The 16,834-nt window shown below is 39.5% G+C and overlaps 1 protein-coding gene and 1 non-coding gene across 2 annotated transcripts; both read left to right on the top strand.

Moving 5' to 3' along the window:
- Positions 1-934: 934 nt before the first annotated feature.
- scp2b (sterol carrier protein 2b) lies at positions 935-9,158 on the top strand. The gene is made up of 5 exons (XM_015004309.2): positions 935-1,095; positions 1,901-1,991; positions 4,842-4,971; positions 5,113-5,192; positions 8,460-9,158. Exons 1-5 carry the CDS (start codon positions 1,073-1,075, stop codon positions 8,553-8,555), a joined length of 420 nt encoding a protein of 139 aa, XP_014859795.1. The 5' UTR covers positions 935-1,072; the 3' UTR covers positions 8,556-9,158.
- A 4,854-nt stretch (positions 9,159-14,012) lies between these two features.
- LOC148160008 (small nucleolar RNA SNORA69) lies at positions 14,013-14,114 on the top strand. The gene has a single exon (XR_015762789.1). It is a non-coding gene; the product is annotated as a small nucleolar RNA SNORA69 (small nucleolar RNA).
- Positions 14,115-16,834: the final 2,720 nt, after the last annotated feature.

Genomic DNA, 16,834 nt, shown 5'->3' with positions numbered 1-16,834 from the left:
CACATTAAATGCCCCCTAATAACTGGTAACTTTTGGCAGCAAAAGTTAGACTCAAGGGTTTGCATTAACTGCCAAGTCTTTTCTCGCAGTGGAGGTTTTTTTATTTAATTTATTTTAGTTTTTTTCTCCTTTTAGCGTGAACATCTTGACCAAAGTCATGTCACATGACTAGATTAAACTCCAGATTTTGAATAGATTGTTGTAAAACTTTCATTTAAAATCTTCAGAGCCAATCAGAAGGGGACCTGCTGTTGTGCTTCGGCTCATTGTCTTGTTAGATATTAATCCAAGAGCTCTTCAGCTTAATGTCATAAATTCATGGTCACTCTTTTTTGTCATTCTCTGTACAAGAACATAACTCATCATTTTTCAACCCCATACAATGGATTGTGTGTTACACTGTAAAAAAAAGAATACATCAATAATTTAGGTTATTTAGCCTGACAAAAAAGAAAAAAATGGGGATTCATTTTTCAAAGACATTTGTTAAAAAAAGACAGAAAAATCATACATAAGAAATAACAAAAAAAAATTAAATGTCACAATATGAAAAAAAATGGTATTCATAAAATGTGTGTTACAGTTCCAAACATTTCTTTTCTTCCTTTCCATTCATTAACAAATGTGGTGAAAACGTGACTGAAAAACGATCTTCCAGTTTCTTCCTTCTCATGACAGGCTAAATAACACAAATTATTACTGTTTGTTTTAGACTAACTTTACAAATGGCACCCCGTAATATTCTACTCCTTCTCTATGTTTGAGGGCAAACATAGAAAAGATAATGATATGATGAAACAACATATCATTATTATTGAAAAAAGAATTTTATGCCATGCGGCTGTTAAAATCATATTTTATGCTTTAAAGCTGCACAAATTTAAGACCGTTCGCTGCTATCTGACATCGACAAATCGAGTCTGGGTACTCATGTCTATGACAAAAGACAGGAAGAAACCCGGAAGTGCTGCAGTTAGCTAACATCAGCAGGAGAAAGGAGAAAGTACAGCAGTAGATCTGCTTGTTTGTTTTAGCAGAAGCACTTTTTTCGTTCCGTACTCCTTACAGCAGAATGCCTGAAATTCACACTCCAAGGTAAGGCGAGTTAAATTCATACCGTTTTCATTTAGCATCGAACCATGTCACAGGGTCACCATCACTGGTCCTGTTTATCCCGGTTAGCTTGGGACTGGGACGAATGTCAAGCAAAAGCCGATAGTCGGGTTTATCAGCTGGGCTTCCGTTGACAGCTGCTCATATTAAGCAAAGACTATAATTGCTATAAACTGATGCTACACCGTTTAAATACCCCGCTGCTCAATAAACAAAGTGAACATTAGAGCATTAATTAATCGTAGGAAATGTGACAATTTTAATCTAATAAAAGTTCTCCAGCCTATAAGGTCAGTAACCTGCTGATGTCACCTGATATATTTGTTCAGTTCAAATAAGGCATGATGTTTAACTTCCTTCTACTTATAAAACAGACCAATTCTATAGCCTCAACCGAATTTTATTAGTTGCAAAAATCATATACATAAATCAAAAAATATTCAAATCACAAACTTTTCTCAAACTAGAAAATCCATGCTAGCAGGTGCTGAGCCTCCTCTCATGTTTGTGTGTTTTGCCATAAATGGCAGCTAAGTTAGACTTCCAGTCATCAGCCAGATCTCCTTCTGGTAAGTCATCACCAAGATTCAGGTGAGGAAGTGATGGAGTGTGTCACCTCAGGGTGTGTGGGGGCAATCACATGCAATGAACGAAGCCATCAAAGTTCTGTCACTGATCCTACAGTGACTCCAAAGATGAAAGAATCACAACGAACTAACGAAGATGTTATCTGTGTTCCTCTCTGTCCTTTGCGTCTCGTCCTTCTGCTCGTCGTCTTCATGGGAAGGATTCGAGCCGTTCGAACCAGCGCTGGTACTGGACTGGAGGGCTTCAAGGCCCACGCTGTGTTCCAGGAGATCAACAAGAAGCTGCAGGAGGTGACTGCATTACACACACACCAACCAATTAGCCTTACTTTAAACATGAACTCACAGAGAAGTTTTAACATGGTAGAACCTTGAGTGAAGATACAGCAGCTTCATGTTAAATAAAGCATGTCATTTGGATCTAAAACTGAAAAACAACAACAATTATTTCTACTGCTGGTAATGCACTAAAAAATCAACAACTGGATTTCACTAAGCAACAGGAAGGAGCATGCTGTAAGATAATTACTGCATGGGCAATTATCTTCCAGCTGGCAGCAAGTTATTTAACCCCAACTGATGCAATGAGAAATTCCTCACTTCTTAAAGGGGCAGTGTTATGTTTTTTTCCAGGCACATAGAGCAATCGAGTAACTATGTTACTGTTGGTTATTATAAAAAATGCTGTATATATAACTATGACTTAAAAGAAATTTGACTTTGATATTAAATGCCTTGAAATAGGGCCTGTTTATTTCAGAAATGTCTGCTCTTTCTGAAACTCTGCCTTCAGGAAATCATCACAATATGGCTCCTCTGTTAACCCTCTAACAACGTTTTTGCCAGGATTTCACTGAGAAGTAGCTTGTGTAATAAGATAAGCGGGTTCACACCGGATGTTTGCTAATTGCTGCTGGCTAGTCTGAAGGAGCTGAGTGGGGGAGGGGCTGCTTTGTGAGGTAGAAACTCTGAAGTTTGGAAACTGCAGCTCTGAGGAAGAGTTGCATCTTGAAGGCGGAGCTATGTCCACCCATAAGTTTTCTACAGCTAAATGGTTGCCGTGGAGATTAAAGGATTTCTCAAGGATACATGAAAGAATCAAGGCAACCCTCCAAGAATGTTTCTGATGGGGCAATAACATTATGACATGATGCAAAGCTTAAAAAGTGGATTTTACATAAAGCACTGGTAGAAAATATGTCTAATCAAATGTTGTTAATTTCACTCAACTTAGATCCAGAACCTAAAAAAAATGTGCAACAGCTCAAGAAGAAATTATGGATAAAAGCTGAAAGGTTACGTAACCAGTTTGGCAGAATTCTGGATGTTTAAGATAAAAACTAATCAATTATTATTTATCAAGTGATAAGAAATGCTAATATCATTTTTCAGTCATATGGCCCAGCCCTTATGGAAATTATGTTTAAGAAGTTTCAAATGATTGTCATAAAGCAGATAAATATCTAAGGATAACACAGATATTCTAAGATGACAGTAAGATGACTTGCAGTACACAGCAAGGCGTCGCTTTGTCATTCTAAGCTTTAAACAGCTGAAAATAGCTCTGGACTTCTCTGGCAGTCCATTCTAACTGTAGGAACAGAATGACAGAACATCTGATCAGTTTTAAAACCTCAGCGTACGTTGATACTGGTAACCAACCCACGGCTTATGGGATGCTTCAGGTTTTTGCTGCGTAAATAAAAAAAAAAATCATCAGTTTATTCAGTTGTTTGTGCTCACGTGTGTGCCTGCTGCACCAGCTCCTGGTGGCACAGTGGGACCGCCTCGCCGCACACGCATCACGTCAAGCTTATGCTGACTCAATCAGCAAATGGTTTCCTCATTGACTCTGCTGTCCTGAAGCACTTACCTCTGCCTGACCTCGGGGAAGGCAGGTTGATCTCCAGCTCTGTGGCAGGACCGGCTGTGAAGATTTGTCATAAATGCCAGAAACATGAAGATAGAAGTGTCACTGTGTCAGTTAAAAAAAAAAAAAAAAGTCAGAACGGGTAGGTTGGGCTTTTTAAGGCTGGAAAAGAAATCTGCAGTTGGCGCCTCCCCACTGAAAACACAAAGAAAGACTAAATGACAACGGCTGACAGGGTGTAATTTTTTATCAGAGAACGGAGTCATTATGGACTTCTACATGTGTTCAGTACCTGATCCATATTCAGCATATGAACCATTGTTTAATTGAATTCTTGAAAGTCCAAAAGAAAGCAGAGATTGGAGTAAAAGCTGTTTTTCACCAATTATTAATTCCTTTTGTTGACACCTGTAGCTCTATTTGTAACTTTCTAAAGCTGTAATCGGAAACTTTTGATCAGCTGATCAGCATTACATCTTGTTTTCAGAGACTTGGCCTCTCTTTGTGTCTTCCTGGTGTTTTTTCTATCTGTGCTGCAGCTCACCTTGATGCCTGGTTACTTGGAGAAGAGAAATGTCAGGCATTGTTCGTCGCTCTTAAGGTTTTGAATGCATTGAAGCAACTCAGAGTTTATCTTACTTGTCAAGTAAATTAAGTTTAACCATTCATGTGGTTCTCAAATTAATACTAAAGCAAAGAGAACATCAGGAGTTTATCATTTACATCAGACACTTGCAGGATCCCTGGTTCAGGAACATTCTGGGAAAATAAACTCAGTGAATTTCAGAGTCAGATGGAGATCGCCATGGAGACTCCCTCCACTTCCCTTTCCAGCTTCTTTAAAATTGACCAACAAAAACAAACCGTCATCCTCCAACTACTTCCTGTCATCGACTTCATCGTTTGCGACAGTAGCAACATGTTGATCATGATGTGACTTGTGATGCCAAAAATGTTTCCATTGCCATTTTTGCAAAGTATATCTATTTTGATCAGACCAAAAACCACCTCATCCTTATAGAAAAACTTTTTTCCTTCTAGCAATTTTATTTTCGTAATTTCAATTTGCGCAACTCTGTTCAATGAAAACGCAGCTACATTTTCAGCTGAAAATGTAACAAATGTTGCAATTTTGAATGGAACAGAGTCAACCAGACTATCAGGGGTGAAAACGGCTAAACTGTCCCGTTCCTCCGACAGATCGAAGGGGCAGAGACAACTTTGTGCGTGTGTCTGGTTCTCTGAGTGTTCACCGTTTCTGCGGTTTCCAGGAAGGGGAGCAGTTTGTGAAGAAAATTGGAGGAGTTTTCGCCTTCAAAGTGAAAGACGGCCCAAACGGACAGGAAGCCACTTGGATCGTGGATGTGAAGAACGGCAGCGGCTGCGTTCACAACGACACAGGTGGGAAAACTTGCAGGCTCCCTTTAGTCACAGATTCAGGTCGAAGTTGAAGGTCTGCTTACGTATCTGCTTTATCTCCATAGACTACCTTTGACTCAGCAAATATGTCTGATGTTTAACTTCTTTATCTCTGCTCTGCAGACAAGAAAGCAGATTGCACCATCGCCATGTCCGACACGGACTTGTTGGCCTTGATGACCGGGAAAATGAACCCACAGACGGTGAGTATACAAACCACATCGTATCCTATAAGACATCTCACCAGAGGAGAAGCCTGTTGTTTTTTTTATTTTTATTTTCTTTTTTTCCCCTACTGAGACATGGAAATGTGGGAAGCGCAGAGAAAGACAGCAGGCACTTGAAGATTACAAACATTCCAGCTCATTAAATCACATCATTGTTATGAAATATGTCTGGCTGCTTCTGGAACTGATGAAAGTAGTGGCGGCAAGGATCATCTTAGAATTACTGTGAACATTCTAAAAGTGTGTTTGAAAAAAGAAACAAACAAAAAAAAAGAAACCAGCAGCCTTTTTTCAATCTGACCGTCCATACCCTCATCCTGCGACGAGATGATGACCTCCAGGACGCAGCCTGTATGAACACGACTTTTATCAGTGTCAAACAGCGAGTGCTGTTCACCGAGGAGGAAAGCTGCCGGAGCAGAACCAAGTAACCTTCAGTCGCAGACTTACTTAAAAAAAAAAGAAAAAAGTCTTTCAATGGGAATAATCCAAGTTGGAGTGCGTTCAGAGTGAACGCAGCAGATAAAAACTGCTCTGTTAGTTTAAGAAGTAACCTCAGGTAACCTCATCTTCTAATGGATCATGCAACCAAAACCAAACATTGAATTATTTAAGAACCTCTGCGTCCATAACAGCTTTGTCTCATTTGACCGGTTGTCCAAAAAAATCCACTGTCATGAAACAACAGAGTTTCTCCAGTTTCCTTCTTTACTGTTTGCCTTCCCAGATGATGCTAATAAAGCCTGTTCCTGCTTAATAGGAATGATTTTATTTCATAAGTTTTAAAAGGGCAGTATTATGTAAAATCAACTTTTTTGTGCTTTTTGTCATGCTATAATGTTAATCCCTCATCAAAAATATACCTGAGTGTTGCTTTGATTCTTTCATATGTTTGAGAAATCCTTTAATCTCCATGGCAACCATTCAGTTGCGCAAAAGTCCTGGGTGGACCTAGCTCCGCCTTCGAGGTGCAGATCCTCCCCCTCACAGAGCAGCCCTCCCCTACAGCTCCCTTCAGACTAGCCAGCAACAATTAGCAAACACCTGGTGGAACTTTATATCTGCTGAACTTATTATAGGAGCTACTTAGTGAAACACCATTGATAGAGGAGCCATGTTGTGATGACTTCATTAAGGCAAAGCTTCAAAAAGAGTTTCTTAAAGAGACAGAGGCCCAATTTCAAGGCATTAAAAGAAATTTGATTTTATAATTTAAGTCATGTTTGATATAACAACTGAAGGTAACATAGTTACTTGATTAAGCTATACAATTGGACTGTGTGCATGGAAAAAACCTAATACTGGCCCTTTAAAGACTTTTTAAAGAAAACTCTTGAGGTTTGTGCAAAGTGTCAGGTTTGTTTTGTAAGACTTGCTCAGATCGCTGTGACATGTTGGAATCCTGACTGATAGGGGGCCGGTCTGGTCTTATCAGTGCTTGGAGGTTATCACAGTTTTTGGTCCACTCACTTTCTGAGGATTAGCTGCAGGTTCTTAATGAGGTTAAGACTTTCACACAGAAGATGCCAACTTCATATATAGAAGACTTTGTGGTACTTATTCCAATAAAAATAAAAGTCACTAAGGAAATTATTTTATTTCATAATCTTTTGGGGTGCATGTCTGCTGCTGCATACAGTCATTCAAATTTCAATAAAAAAACTAGCAAAAAAAAACACGTTATGGATCCCAAAGGAAAATCGAACGTCATATCTTGTATTGATTCAAAATTCTTCAAACAGTTGATGTATATAGTGATGGTTTTTAGCAGGAAAGCTCTCCTATGCCAGTCTGTATTGCAACGAATCTGAAGAAGCCTCTGACTGAAGACACTCGGGTTTTTCTAAGACGGTCTCATGAAGAGGATGTTCAGGATTGTCCATAATTGTCTTGATTTTTTTATGCATCATTCATGTCAAACTCAATCAAAGAGGCTGCTTCACTAACAGCACCAATTATTATAAACAATAAACAGAATACAGTAATTTAATACAGTCATTTTTTCCAGTGATATGTATTGTCTAACTGTCAATACATATCACTGACAGTGAAAACAACTGGTCAAATGGGGAAATAAAGTCAGCTTTTGGAGCTTTTGGAAATTGTAGCATCAATTTGTGTTTGAAATTATAAAAAATAATTCCTCAGTAATAACGAATGATTAGTTAATTACTCATTGATTTCCTGTAACAGTGTCTTCACAGGTTCTAAAGTTCTTCCACTGACTCCTGCAGCTCAGAGAATAGACTTTAATGTTAGTTTATGAACCACTGAACGGTTCAGCACCACAACACATTAAAGATCTGCTGTGGTTGGATCAACCTGCCAGACCTCTCAGGTTCTGGTTCTGCAGATGGAGAAGCAGCATTCTATTTTTATGCTCCTCTAATCATTATTGTTGTTTTTATTTTCCTTTATTACATCACTGCATTTACTTGTGTTTTTTAGTTTGTTTTCAGCATTTAAAGCAATTTATATTGCAACTTGTTCAGCTTTACTGTGCTGGCTTCTGGTTTTAATTAATAGCCCAGCTAAACTGACCAGTGTGTTGAAGCAGGGAGCTGTGGGCAGGCAGGGCGAGCAGGACGGGGTCTGGTTTGAAAAGCCAAAATGAAATGTCAAACATTTGAAAAAAGTATTTGTTCCAAACTTAGTTTATTGATGCAATACTGGGAAATCCTTACATTTTCATTATTTATTGATATTTCTTTTGCTGCATTCATCTTTTCAGCTGCAAGAATCTGTAACTCCAATTTATTGTGTGTAATAGCAGTAACTCACAAAACCAGGTTGAGCTGGAAAAATGGCTCAATCAAACCACGTAGCCTCCGATTTGTAGAAGGTAGTTATTATTCAATACAAACTAGGCACAAAAGAACGTTTTAGATTTTTCTCATTACAACCAACTTTTTTTTTTTTTTGGATTCAGAGAGCAGAGCCTGCATTTCAGTCGATGGCTCTATTCTGTTTTTCCAGATTAAGTTAGTCTTCCCAACATTCACTGCTCCGCTCTGAGTGCGCCTGCCGTGCCGTTTCCTGTCGTGTCATAAGCTTTTGTTGCCGTTGCCCCACTTTCTCCCCGGCTGAGTTAATCTCTCACGGTAACTCTTAAAACTGCCGCTGCGTAGTTCACTCTAACACCAGTACCAAGCTGTTCTGAAGCTGATTTATTTATTTATTTCATTTCATTTTTTTTTTTTTTTTTTACCCATCCTCACTTCCCTCTCCCCATCCGATTCCCAGGCATTTTTCCAGGGCAAGCTGAAGATCACGGGGAACATGGGCCTGGCCATGAAGCTCCAAAACCTGCAGCTGCAGCCGGGCAAAGCCAAGCTGTAAGAGACGCCGCATCAAGCCCTCACTAAAACGCTCGACTGTGAAGAGTTGAAGATGTGGATGAAAGGTGGAGGTCTGGAAGGAGAAACCATTGTGGACAGACTGAACCACTTTTCCTCTTGGGTGATCTCACTGACCGAGCTGGGGGTGGTGGTTGGGGGGGGATTAGTCAGAGGCCCGCCTGTCTAACTGGGGAATAGGATAGATGGACAAATAATTAATTTCCTAATTGAGTTCCTGTCTGCACTCTCCGTCTTTTTAGCGCCGGTCTGGAGTTCAGACAGTCACTCTCTACTTTGGTACTAATTGCGCTTCTGTCCAGACTTTTTAACCTTCACCGATAATGACACCTAACTTTGAATGCACTGTAACTGCAGGTGTTTTTGAGAAGAACTGATCAATGATATGTTGCACAATCATGAATGCAGCTGTTAAGTGCCTCCCTCAGTATCTCAAATCAATGTTTGTAGTTGGCCACCAACGCAGAGCGGGTTTGGACTGTGGCTACCCAACGTTTTCTCTCCCTGCCTCGTCATTTTCTGGAGTACTGTCTGTACGGTCTGGATCTTTGTCGGATTTCTTAGAAATAAACTTGTCTTTGCGGAACAGTTTTGACTTTTTTGCCTCCATTTGCTGGACTTAATTTGCACCCTTTGCTGCCTGGTGACCTCATGTTTTTCATGCACACAGCAGCTCCCGTGAGAGTCCACAGAACAAGGCTTTATTTTCACTTGCATTTTTTCCAACACTACAGCGACCTGATTCTGCACACTGACACGCTGTACATGGAGGAGCACGGCTCACACACAAATCTTTTAACTAGCTCTGACCCAGATTCCTCTGCAGCTTTGGCTTGGAGTTTTCTGGCTCTTACTCTGTCACAATGGATATATATATGTATGCAACCCAGTAGGACCATTTTTCTTTTTTTATGTACATAATATGCAAGTGCATTGTGCATTAAAAGCCAAAGTATTTACAATATGTGAAAAATAAAAATCAACTGAAATGTGCAAATACCAGCAGAAATGTTATTTAGAATGAGTGAAACTGCACAGAGATGTAAATACACAGTTTGCTGTGAGCAATTCTACAGTCTGATAGCTGCTGGGAGGAAAGATCTACCATAACGCTCCTTTACGCATTTATGATGTAGCTATCTGTATGATGTTATGTGAAAATGGCACAGAATCACTGGGGAGTGCCTTATTCAGTCATAACAAAGACATTGATTTCCTGTGACAGAGGGTGACCCAGTACTTCCAGCATGTACTTTCTAGATTGGCTGGGTTGTATTGACTCGAGTAGTAATATGCAGCAATTTTAACATGGTAAAGTTCTTAAAAGCTTTTCAGCATGTGGTAGTTTAACACATTTAGCTCTTCCAAACACACACATTCTTGTCATTAAGGCCAGATAGTTTAATATTTGTCTGTCCTGAGCATAAGACTTCTCCAGTTGGTCATTTAACTTGTCCACACGTAGGACAGAATTTCTTTCTTGGATAGAGACAGTTGGAAAAACGACAACTGATCTCTTCAGTTCACACTGAGTTAGCAAATAACTGTCAACACAAATATGGCTGAAGTTTATTGTTGAATGATGTTGCAGAGTCAGGCCAAGAACAGCTTGCCTAAATGCTGCTTCAGAAGAAAAACACCAAAATCTCCTTTGGGTTCTCCTCTCGCTTTTTAAACACTTGTTGTGACCCAGGTCAAAGGCAGCTTCTGACATTTGGGCCACATCTGTCCGGTGCAACATTTGCCAGTAATAAAAACAAAGCCATGTGAGGAAAAGGTGACCCAGATAAGATGTAAAACTCTTCCTCTACTTTTGTAAACAGTTTTGTGAAGGAAAAACCGATGCAACACTTTGTATCTAAGGATTTTCTGGCATCAAGAGCAGCATGAGGCAATATGGACTTCATGCTTATTTTTCAGTTTGAAATTTTTTAAACTGAACTATGCACCTTATATTAAACAATAAAATGTAACTGAAATATTAGTTTTTCTCCCCAGTAATTTAATTAAAAAATGAAAGTCATTTTTAAACAGGTTTGTTCTGGTGTAAACAATTACAATTGTCTAACAGATACTAAGAGGCTATGCCACAAACAGTTATTACTAAACAGGTTGGCTGTTTACAGATTGCTGTAACCAAGCATTTTGATAAAAAAAAAAGTTGAGTGGAAGGAAAATGTCTGGTAGAAAAAAATAACCTCAACTTATGGATTGTAAAGCAAATCACACTAAAGATTTTCAGGGCTACAACATTCTTTGTGTGAACAAGAAGGATTTATTACAACACCTCAGCCTAGGAGAAAAAGGAAAAGTATCAATAGACGCTTTAGTTACCAAACTGACCCAACACAAACCCCACAGAGAATCTATATTTGTATCTTAATATTTGGTTTAATTTTTTTGAATGAAACCGAATATTTAGCTTTCATTAGAATAGAATAGCCCTGTGACAGACTGGCGACCTGTCCAGGGTGACCCCGCCTCTCGCCTGGAACATTAGCTGGAGATAGGCACCAGCACCTCCCGACCCCACTAACGGACAAGGGTGTAAAGAAAATGGATGGATAGAACAGAATAGAATAGAATAGAAAAAGCATTTATTGTCCCATAAGAGAAAATTTTAATGCAACGGCAGCAGTAAATATATAGGTTCACATAATTTGTCTTTTAATGTTTGTTATATTTTTTGTTTTCTTCTTAATTATTTTTCTTTAAATTATTATCTGACATTTTACTTGTTTGAAATAATAAAGATTTCATTTTATTTTGAAAAAGAACACTGTATTTTATTCTGGGGTATCAGACTGAAGGGAGCTGAATATAAACAGATGCAAAACTTTTTTGATTTTCATTAAAACAAACAGAAAAGAAGTTAAAGTTTCACATTATTTACTTCCACATTACAATTATGTTTTTGTCTGTGTCGGCCATTATGGCATAACTGCGGTTAGCTGCGTTTGCTGCTAACAGAGGATTCTGGGTCTTTCTGAATTGAGCTTCCAGCTTTATGCATCTGTAAAGTGAAATATATAAAGTGTCCTGCCTCTCTTCCAGTGATTGCTGCAGACAGGCACCAGCCCTGTCCACCTGATGGACGGACGGACGGATGGATCAAGTGCTGGTTTTTAGCCTGAGAAGAAGAAGTCAGACCTGGGTTCTGTCCCAGACTCCCTTTCCAAAGCTGCAGAAAAACACACTCATGTCCATGCTCTCTTTATTAGTCATCGTAGTATTTGGCAGTCTGTTTTTTTTCCCTTGGAGAGGCTCTGTTTGCTGCTTGGTGTTTTCAGTAACTTTCCACTGTTCCAGATGTACAGATGGCGTCCTCACAATAACAGACCTTCCAGCAGATTGCTTGTCGCTGCCACTCAGGCTGCTTGATGTCATTCTGCACAGAGCATCAGGTGTCATGTGCCACAGATCAGCACACCATTTTTGATGTCTTTCTTATAGGAAATAATGAAACCACGCCGTCCTCTCTCGCTCCTGCTGTTTTAAATCATGGACACACACACACAGTCAAACCCGCTCAGTGTGAAGTTTTTGCAGCCAGGCTTTCTCCTCTTCTCTTCACACACACCAGAGGTCCCATCTGCATTCTCCCCATCTGCTGTGTTTGATCTTCAACTTGAGGGAACCACGCTCCTCTGAGCAAAGTAGTGCAAATGTTGACGCTCCTTTTAATATGTCCCCAGAAACAAGGATTCCTATGCTCCTCCAAGAATGTGTTTGTAAAGGAAACATTATAAAACCCAAACAGGGCAGTTATTATCCAACATATTTTTGCAGGATTTATTTTCCCCACTCTGCCTCACAGCCAGGGGAGCTGTTTCCACAGAGCTTTACTGTGTCTCCAGATCCCATCGGTGCACCTGTCCCCTCCAAAAACAAATTTAAAAATATATCTGTAGAAGCATCTTGTGGCAGATAATTGTGTCCCAGTGCAGGAGCTGAATCACCGCAGGGATGCGTTGCTCCTACTGAGCAGGAAACTATTTCTTCAGGTCAGAGTCATAGCCACAGAGTAAGCAGGTGCGTCGTGGGAAGTAGAGTCTGGCTGAACTGTGAGTGCTGGTTTGCTTCCTCTCATTCAGTGCCGGACTCTTTTATTTGGTTTATACCAAAAGACAAAAAGGATTGCCAAGGCCAGCGAAAACCTTCTGCAGGTGTAGGGTATAGGTATGTGACTCAGCAGCGCATGTTCTTAATTAGTTGGAGATGAGCTCAGTCAAAAAGGTGGTCTTACTGCTAGATGTTGGGGTGGGATGTATTTCAGGTGTAGATGTATCCACTGTTGCACATGGAACATGGAAACACTGCGTTGGACTGTGATGGAATACAGATATCCTTTTGTTGACCATAATGTTCTTGTCAGTTTCCTGTCATTCACTTTATTTATCCAAAAGAGAGATTAAGTGTCTTTACTCCTATCAATCAAGTTTATTCAACGAGTCATTGTGATTGGTCATGCTATGAATGAACAATCTCTGGTAGTGGTCAGAATTGCGACAAATCTGTGTCTGTATTATGTATTTTCCACACACATAGTGTGATTTTCTAGTACAATCAAGAAACTATGTTAACTTCAGTTGTTATAAAAATGCTACATATATCAAATTTGACTTCATAATATTACACCTTAAAATTGGGCCTCTGTCTCTTTAAAAACTCCTGCTCTTTCTGTAGCTCTGCCTTCAGGAAGTTATCACGGATTCTCTATTAACCCTTGAACAACGTTTTTACCAATGCTTCACTGAGAGGTAGCTCCTATAATGAGCTTAGGAGATGCACAGTTTCACCAGATGTTTGCTAAATGCTGCTGGCTAGTCTGAAGGAACTGAGTGAAGAAGTCATTGGGGAAGGCTGCTCTGTGAGGCGGAAGCTCAGAATTTTGGAAACTTCTTGAAGGCGGCACTCGGTCCTCTAAGGTGTTTTGCACAGCTGGATGGTTGCCACAGGAGATTAAAGGATTCCTCAAACATGAATGAAAGAGTCAAGGCAACACTCCAGGTTTGTTTTTGATGAGAGAATAACATTATAGCATGATGTAAAGCTCAATAAAGTTGATTTTACGTAATACCGTCCCTTTAAATCTCTGTCTGACCGAACCTCTTCCTTCTTTTCTGCTCTCTGGTTCCGCTCTGCATCCATCAAGACTCCATTTTAACTCGATTGATGTTAATCTCTGGATCAGTATCAAATAAGAAACACACCTTTACAGTGAGAGGTGAGTCACTACTCATCATACATTCAACTCCAGATATGCTGTACTACCAAGATGTAAAAACAAAAACTTTACTTTGTTAATCTGCTATTTACTTGTCCACAGCTTTCCATAATATAAAGACTCATTGATTGGGATTATCAAGTAATTTGAATGTACTCTGGGTCTCAGTCTTTTATAACACGTCTCTAATCTACACATAAATTATTGTTACTGAATGCAGTCATTCAGTAACAGTTGCTGAATGGTTGATTATATCCACCATTTACCATTTTACCATTTACATGGTAAAATGGTAAATGGTGGATATGATCTTTTCTTTTAAGCCATTTCATCCTTTTAAAATTCTAATTCAAGGTTTGATATTGATTCTAATTGAGGCTTGGTTATAACTTTTTTTTTTTAATTAGCTAAATATAAATTCATTTTATCTCTCTTACTAGCCACTAAGCCTTTGATCGTTGGAATTATAACTGGTGAAGATCACAGGTATTGTCTGATGAGTCACAAAACTCTTTATTTGTTCTGATTAAAAAACAAATCAGAGAGTAATTTGAACATGCTACAGCAAAGCTGACTTCAAATTTTATTTAATGATGTGCTTAAAAAAATAAGACGAAACGGTTTGCGTGGTCTTCTAGAGTCTTGTTAATCAACATGGACTAGTGAACATGCTCCTTTAATGCAAAAATGGCAGAGAACAAGATGATTATTAACTTGTATTACTGTTCTTAGTCGGGTCTCAGAGAAATGAGAGGAGAAAGACTATGTTTCTCAGAAAGGTGTGATTATCTCCAGAGGAGCAGGATTTAGTCTATCAGTGAAGCCCATCCTGGACCTGCCTGAGAGCGCTGGAATAATTACAAAAATAACTTTATCTGTAAAATCAGTTACTGCCACTTCTGCTCCCCTTAATAGAAATCTGATACAGAGTTACAAAATCAAAGATGAGCATTTTGCTGTCTTACATCTATGAGCTGCAGGCTGGAGGTGACTCAGTGAACAGATGTGCTGCTTTGGTCTAATTTCTGGCATGTACAAAAACATTGGAGTGTATAGCAAAACAGCAAACTGAAGGCATTGTGTTTGGATAGGTGCAGTGGTTGCTAACACAAACAACTCTATCTATCTATCTATCTATCTATCTATCTATCTATCTATCTATCTATCTATCTATCTATCTATCTATCTATCTATCTATCTATCTATCTGTCTGTCTGTCTGTCTGTCTGTCTGTCTGTCTGTCTGTCTGTCTGTCTGTCTGTCTGTCTGTCTGTCTGTCTGTCTGTCTGTCTGTCGTTCACAAGACAGATGATATTGTTTTGTCTGTTTCACTGGTTCAGTGAATAAAAAGAGACACAGATCATGGAGAGTACAAGGCTGATGACCACTGAGTAGATATGGTTAATTAACGGTTTCACCTAAAAAAAAAAAAAACGAAGAAAAAAAAAAACGAGTATCTTTCATCAAAAAAAGGTACTCAACCTTTAAGCAATAACCTTTTCAATCTCTTCATCCAGCTGGTAATCACTCTGACTCAAGCATGCTCCATCTGTTTCAATTATGTTTGGCTTTCGGAAAAACATTCACCGTTTCATAGTTCCCTTGCACCGGGTCATGAATGGGCAAAGAGAATTATTCTCATTCGTTCTCTGCACAAATTAATCTGGGCACACACTGTTCAATTTTTAGACCATTTTCAGATGACTTTTGCAACCAGGTTGAGTTTCGACTTAATAGTGTTTTGTGCATTGTGTAGAATAAAAAACGGGCGACAAGCAGCGATTAACACCTCACCACCAGCTTCTGATCAACAATCTACAGTGGGAGGAAAATTTTAATTCTGGTTGTTCTTTGTGAAGCTATCTAACTTTTGAAGCAGAGTCATGAGTCAAATTTACCTGAAACTCTCACAAGTCATTCACTGTAACACTACTCAGGAAACTATATAAATAACCTAGATTATGATAAGTAAGTACGAAAAGCAATATAATAATTGAATGTTACCAGATGTGTTTAGAGGATGTGACCACTACCAGGAAAGGGTCCGGTCCCTGTGTTCAGGTTCTGTGGCAGACTGACAGTCAAGGTGGCTAAGAGAAAGCTGCCTGCAAGGAGTGAAGAGGGCAAAACAGGCCATATGCATCCAGAGGACCCAGGGATCCAGGTCCACCAGCGATTCACAGAGTGTGGAGGGGTACAATGTTCATCCCAGAGGATAACATCAAGGATGCTCAATGCCCCAGAGAGATCTCCCTGCCAGATGCTTTCAGATTCAGATTCTATGTCTGATTTGAGGAACCAAACATCTCCCTCAGCATCAGACCTAGGCCTCAGCCAGGAGAAGATACACCGTGTGTAACAGATATTTTAAAGACATCTCTTCTTCAGACTTGAAGACCGCCACAATCATCCCCATCCCCAAAACGTCCACATTGACAAACCTGAATGTCTACTGTCTGGTAGCCTTCACCCTGATAGTCACGAAGCGCTTTGAGAAACTGGCCAGGGCTGTGTTGACCATACAATAAATTTTTATGTTTTGTGGTGGTCAGTATAAAAATTGCTTTCCTGGAGTCAACTTTAGTGTTTTTATAGCAAAACTAAAATCCTGTTGTCTAACCCCGGGAGCTCTTAAGGTTTACCCTGGGATTGGGTGGTGAGGGGTGGGGGGCTTTGTGTGAACAGGGATGTTTTGGGTATGATGGTTTGAACAAAATTATTATTTTATCTGTCATTTAGTCATTAAGACAATTTTTTGGGAAAAATGTTACGCTACAGAGTCTCTTTAGTTGCATCGAGGACAAACAGGTCTTTACACTGTGTCAGAGAATGGTGCAAGGCACTCCATTCTCCTCCACTGGCATAATGTAACAGCTTGAGGTGATGAGGAGTGGGGTGTTGAAAGTCATTTCCTAAATAAACAGAAAAGAATTTGCAGAAGGCCTGGCCTGTTGTTTTAACTCAGGGTCGACTTCCCAGAACAATAACAAGCGAGATGACTTTCTCACTGCTGGTTTTCAGCTCTTGTGTGAAAA

Source organism: Poecilia mexicana, unplaced genomic scaffold, assembly GCF_051168715.1.
Source record: "Poecilia mexicana isolate PSO_F unplaced genomic scaffold, ASM5116871v1 scaffold_4, whole genome shotgun sequence".
NCBI lineage: Eukaryota > Metazoa > Chordata > Actinopteri > Cyprinodontiformes > Poeciliidae > Poecilia > Poecilia mexicana.
Note: the sequence above shows the minus strand (reverse complement) of the source record. Positions and strands in the feature narration are given on the sequence as shown.